The following is a 5,792-nucleotide window of genomic DNA, read 5'->3' as shown; positions in this document are numbered from 1 at the left end:
GAGCCATGGGGAAGGGGAGGAGGCGAAGCACCCACTTCCTGCCTCTTTTAAAGAGTGTGGAGAGGAAGGGGAGGGAATAAACTGCTTTCCCCCAGGACCCTCCCAGGTCCTAGAAGATCACACATACCCCCAAGCCTCAAACCACAACAGCAACCAACACCAGAACACTGCAATTTCCCACAACCACTGGCATTTACAATTTTAATACCTATATTTTAGACCAAATTATTTGTTTTGCATATACACGCTCTAATTTCTGTGGAGATGAAAACACAGAAGCAGCAATCACAATGCAACTGTCTGCTAATGAGCTGTATTATATTTACAAGTTCTTACTACACAGTCAAAAATGGCTAATCACTTATGAACATACTTCACCAGGAATTCAGCCCTTCATAACAACATTTTCAGAGCTGTGATTTTTATCCTCTTGTACTACATATGGGCACATGAACAAAATCAGATGAGTGGAAGAAAAAACTATCGATATTTTACCAGCTGAACTTTCATATATATATAGACAAACTAAATAAGATACAAGTCTGACCTGTTAACCACAAGAAGCCTTACCATAAGGATATTTTGTGTCTAGTCGATGTGCTGCTGTTCTTGTCCAGGGTAGTACATCATCGCTGCAGCCATTAGGCATCCCATTGTATCCAATTCCAACAATTTTGTTCTCCGGATTTACAATGCAGGCACCAACCTAAATAAAATCAGATTTATATTGTACCAGCAGCATGCAAAACGATGTAACAAGAAAGATGAGACCTGAAAAGTCAGCCTACAATTTTCACTCAAGAGGTACAAGCTTCGCTTTATATTAAGTCACACCACCTAGTGAGCCAGGCTACAATTGTACCTAACTGGTGGAGCCTTAGAGTAAATCAGAGAAGATAACAACCGTGCTACCCCTCTGGTTGTGCAGTCCCCACCCCAGCCAGCCAGCGCTGTTCCTTGTCCACCTTCTGACTACGGAGTGAACCTAATTTGTTGAGCAGAACCAGCACTGAATTAGCCCTACTGTACCAAAGTTTGCTCTTAGTTTAACTCCCCAAAGTAGCTTTTCCAGCAGCAGTACGAGGAGCAGCAGCAGCAAAAGACGTGGAAGGTGGAACAGAAATGTAGAAACATTGACCTAGGCAGAGACAGGCTCACAAACCTTTGTGGCATGTTTACACAAATGTGCACCAAACTATCAGACCTTGTAACTCCCACCTTTTATTTAAGTCCACACGAGGACCCTTCTTATAGAATGATGAAGTGTCCTGGTTTTGTGTTTTCTGCCCATATTTTAGATTTATTGAAATGGCAATAGTAGTGACTTTATTTCACACCACATGTTTATCAACCAGCTTGTGGGTAACAAAACTGTGGCTCTAAGTGAATAACCTTCAGAGGACTTGGAGTCATAGTGTACAGAAGCCAGAGAGGAACTGAACAGCCTGTTAATATCCATTTTACTCCATTGCTTTTCTGGGATGTGCTTTCTGAACTTTTTCACACAAAGGAAGAGTAACAGGACTACTTGGGTCCTACAGAACAACATGTTTCAGGAAACGTATCAACCACCTCAAACCAATATTCAACAGTGGCACATGAAAGAAGCAATGAGTGGGGAGAGAGTGAAGCATGGGGTGGAGGGGAACCTGAAGGAGGAAACAAATGAGAAGGAAACTCCAGTCCACCCAAGAACAAACAAAAGGGAATTTTTCTATTGTTACATGTGAAGAAAAGGAACTTCTAAAATGCTGTGTCTTAAAAAATTACAGTCAAAACTTTCAGTAGTTTTATCCTCCTCTAACAGTAACCATATTTATTGAAAAAGGAAATACATGTGTTATTTTAACCTCCAGGTGAAAAGATTTACAAAACTCCAGGCCGCAAATGTATACACAGAATTATACACCTAAGGTCAGGCCCAGTAAGAGAATTTCTGTAACAAAAGGTGCTGACCAAGTTAAAAATTGAAGCGCTATATACTGAAATAACTTTTAATAAGAAATCCCTGAAAGCACTACATGTGCATCTGATGTGATGTGCAATATATATTAGGTTATATCATTCTTATATGTTGCCTTCTTACCTGAGAACTTGGATCCTTGCTTCTTTGTGCTGACAAAAATGCTACTGCCATAAAATATTCAGGCCATTCCAAATAATCTTCTCTTTTTTTGCAGGACGCTTCATTGCTTAAACTATAGTTTATGGGGAAAAAAAAAGCCAGCCATCAGCAACCAACACACAGCTAAGAGTTATTACAGATTGTACTATTTCAATGTGCACAATTTTAAAGTAACCAGGATCAGAGTCTGGCTAAGAAGACCACACATTCGCTAATATTTTACAGTAAAACCATCAATGTCCTGTGCTTTCCAGGAACTTACACATGCGTGGGAAAGGCACCCAAGCAAGGTTGCAAATTTCAGTTTTAGATGAAAGGCTGAGCTAGTCAGAGACAAGGCAATTTACCCATTACAGAAAACACCTTGTACATTTCTAAGATTCAGGTATATCACTTTTGGGCATTCTTTTCACCCAAACAACATAATCGTTTTTTTTGTGATGACTGCACCAACTGCAAGCCCCTAATCCAGGCTATTTTGTACTCCTGCCTACAACATGTGCTTGCTAGATTTCTATTTAGTAGCTTCCTGTGCTGTCATTTGTTTCTGCCCTAATAGTTATTACCATGAGTTTGCCTCTCATTACACTACTTACCAGCAAAAAAGTGAGGCCATTCTGATAGTCCACTGCTAAGTTTCTCTTAAGATTATGTCCTATGAAAGCCTTTTAAAAACTGAGAGGAGGTGGGTTCAAGAACTTTTCCCTTAGATACAATGTATGAAAGTGACAGAAAAGTTGTTCCTTTCCCTGCACTGGGGGATTTATTTGGGACAAGAAAGGGGGAAAAAAAAGTGATGCATCATTTTCTCCTGCCTGCCTACAGCTGAAAGACTGTTTGGATAGTGTTAGATGCAACTGGGGAACTTCTATGCTTTTCAGCTCAAAGCAATGAGAGAAAGATCTCTCCCTCTCCCCCAACATATCTAAGCTTTGCAAATTTCTAGGAAAAGAGCAAATTCAAAGAAGTTTCCCCAAACTGTCATGGATCATTGCTACACTTGAAAACCAAAGTAAGGAAACATCTCAAATACAATAATTAGTCTATCAAAATACAAGGGGCAAAGTACTTTTCTTCTCGGGCTCCTTTTGCCCAGGACTACAGTTTTAGACTAAGATACTCGTCTGGTGATGTACAGCCACGCAGAAAAACACATCACAGGGAACTGCAAGCAGCAAGAGATCTCCTAGCAACACTGCTGCCAGCACTTTCAAAGGCAAATAAACATTAGAAGACAAGTATTTTTTTAATTATTGTTTTTATAACCAAACCCATATATTAAAGGCTCACAGGTTGTCATGAAGAGGTTACGCTATTTGAGTGAAGACAATGTCAGCACATGATAAAATTGTATTTTAGAAACCTACAAGGTGTTATTTACCAAAGATAAATTGTTGGGTTTGAATAGTTCATACATGGCACATTACAAGTTACCAGGTTCGTTTTGTTCTTGGAATGAATGAGGACCACTTTTAAGGCCGTTGTCTCAATGTAAGGAGGAAGAAACATACACTCTTGGTGTAACCAGCACACCCCTCTCATACTTTGACAACACTGTAAATAGTGCCCAGAACTGTCAGTTGTCAAAGCAAACACACAAATCAAGTATGTGATTCTGAGAGTGCCCAAACTGGCTCGAATCATCATAACTAAAGAGTTGGGGCCATAACCTGCTAAGAAAGAAAAGCGTTCAGAGAACAAGCTCACTGTAGAAAAAAGAAATTAAAGACATGCCCTCATACCTCTCTGTGCCAAACTGAACTTTGACAGGTTAACTGAAATGCCAAGAAAGTGATTTGGCTAATTTAAGTGTTTATTTAAAATATCTCACAAAAGCAGATTTACAAAATCCAAAACGCCACCAGAGTTGCAATGACCTGTTTAATACATTCCCCACTACGTGACATTCACAGGGATGCCTTGGGCGAGGCGTGCAACACACAGTGCAGGACTGCACCCCATCAGACATTCTGGGGAGAGGGCTCCAGAAAGACAACAGTACTCTGAACGAAGAGATTTCCTTTTCTTAAATTATTCCCTAGCAATGCTATTTATTCAAAACACAACAAAAGCTACTATTTACTTTTCTCTTAAAATACAGAACTGTATGTAAGTGGAGGTCCCTCACAGCACCAACTTCACAGGGAGAAGAGTGTATCTGAAAAATGAGCAGAAGGCTTATATCAAAGAGAACATTAAAAACAAACAAACAAAAACAAAACAAACAAACAAAAACACCAAACAACCACAACAACAACCCACTCTCAACCCTTACTCAAATACTTCTACTTAACATCAGCATGTTTGGTGAGATAATTCCCTCAACTCAGTGCTGAGGAATGCAAGAGTGTGAAATGGGTATAAAACACTTAATTTCTGATTGAGCAGAAGCCAAGGCCTTGGCTAGCAGTCAAGCACACACAGAGGAAAATTAAGTTTATGGATTTGGGGCAGCTGATCATCTTCCTTGCGCTCATTTGTAAGTTCCAGAATTGCATGAATGAAAGCTACTCTAGAAAATATTATAGCTAGCTGTAAAATAAGCAATTAAGGCTTATCCTTTTGATAACCCACTAAAAGCCATGAAGGAAGCACTGCTCAAGAAGAAAAGGAAAAAACAGCCTTAAAATCTAAAGCGATTACTAGTCTGTAGAAAAGTCTGTGTAAACGGTATTTCAAAGGAGAACACAGAAAAACATCCTGCAATTAGAGGACAGTGCCTTCCTTTTCAGCTTTTTCATCCATCTAGGCTTCAAGTAAGCTTTAATATCATCTGAAGAAGGAAAAAAAAATCATTCAGCTAGAAAAAAAAAAAAGTCTATCTTAATGAAAAATGTAGTTGAAAATCCTAAGACAGAATACATCAAATATTTTCACAGGACAGTGATGATGGTCAACTACACAACAATATAGCACCACTGGAGAACCAGTAGGTAGCAGATCTTCCCTTCTCTCTCTTTTTTAAAGTTTTTGCTTTCTTATCTCTGATGTCATGTGCATTATGTTCCAAATGTATTGTAGAAGGGTTTTTCCCCCCAGTATCAAGTACGCTGCTGAAGCTCAATTATCAGTATTTTGTCACTACACTCACCAAATTTAAGGTTAATAAAAAGTGGGTAAAATGTGTACTAAAAATAAAAATTAAACATCTTCACCAATGTTCTTGGTCCCCCAAAGCCAAGTGGGATGTGTTTTTGATGACTTTCAACACTAGGTTCTTTAAGTCTCATAATTTTATGATCACTAATGTATTAAATAATTGTGGCATTTTCTTTACTTGAGTTTTGTCATCTTTACCCTCATATACATACTGAGATATGGTTGTTACCTACTCTTTAATGGGAGGTAAGGTTTTAAAAGAGAGATGGAGACAAAAAACAGCATTCATACAGAAAAACCATATTCTGTGCATTGAAAATTAACTACATTCAATTTTTTCCTGAAAGATAACCTACCGAACCTGTAAATAAAAACTCTGTGTAGAATTATTAAGCCCCACTTGAGCAGTACCAGAATATTTCGCTTCATTTAATGTATTCTGCCTTCACATCATCACTTCTTTGACGCCAGTGAACTGCATATGGCTCACGCCGGTCTCTCAGGAAATGAGGAATACACCATATCCAACCTCCTCTTTTTGCCATCCCAGCGGCTACAAAAAATAAAT

The 5,792-nt window shown here is 38.8% G+C and overlaps 1 protein-coding gene across 1 annotated transcript in view; it reads right to left on the bottom strand.

Moving 5' to 3' along the window:
- DCTD (dCMP deaminase) overlaps positions 1-2,198 on the bottom strand; it is a gene marked incomplete at its 5' end in the record, with an annotated part of 16,863 nt that extends 14,665 nt beyond the window's left edge. The window contains 2 exons of the mRNA XM_008949082.1: positions 571-706; positions 2,087-2,198. Of these exons, the coding sequence (XP_008947330.1) occupies positions 571-706; positions 2,087-2,198 (248 nt within the window). The remainder of the gene's footprint in view (positions 1-570; positions 707-2,086) is intronic.
- Positions 2,199-5,792: the final 3,594 nt, after the last annotated feature.

The sequence above is a fragment of the Merops nubicus genome, unplaced genomic scaffold, assembly GCF_000691845.1.
Source record: "Merops nubicus isolate BGI_N331 unplaced genomic scaffold, ASM69184v1 scaffold19181, whole genome shotgun sequence".
NCBI lineage: Eukaryota > Metazoa > Chordata > Aves > Coraciiformes > Meropidae > Merops > Merops nubicus.
The sequence above is the reverse complement of the archived record's forward strand: the minus strand, read 5'-3'. Positions and strand labels throughout refer to the sequence as shown.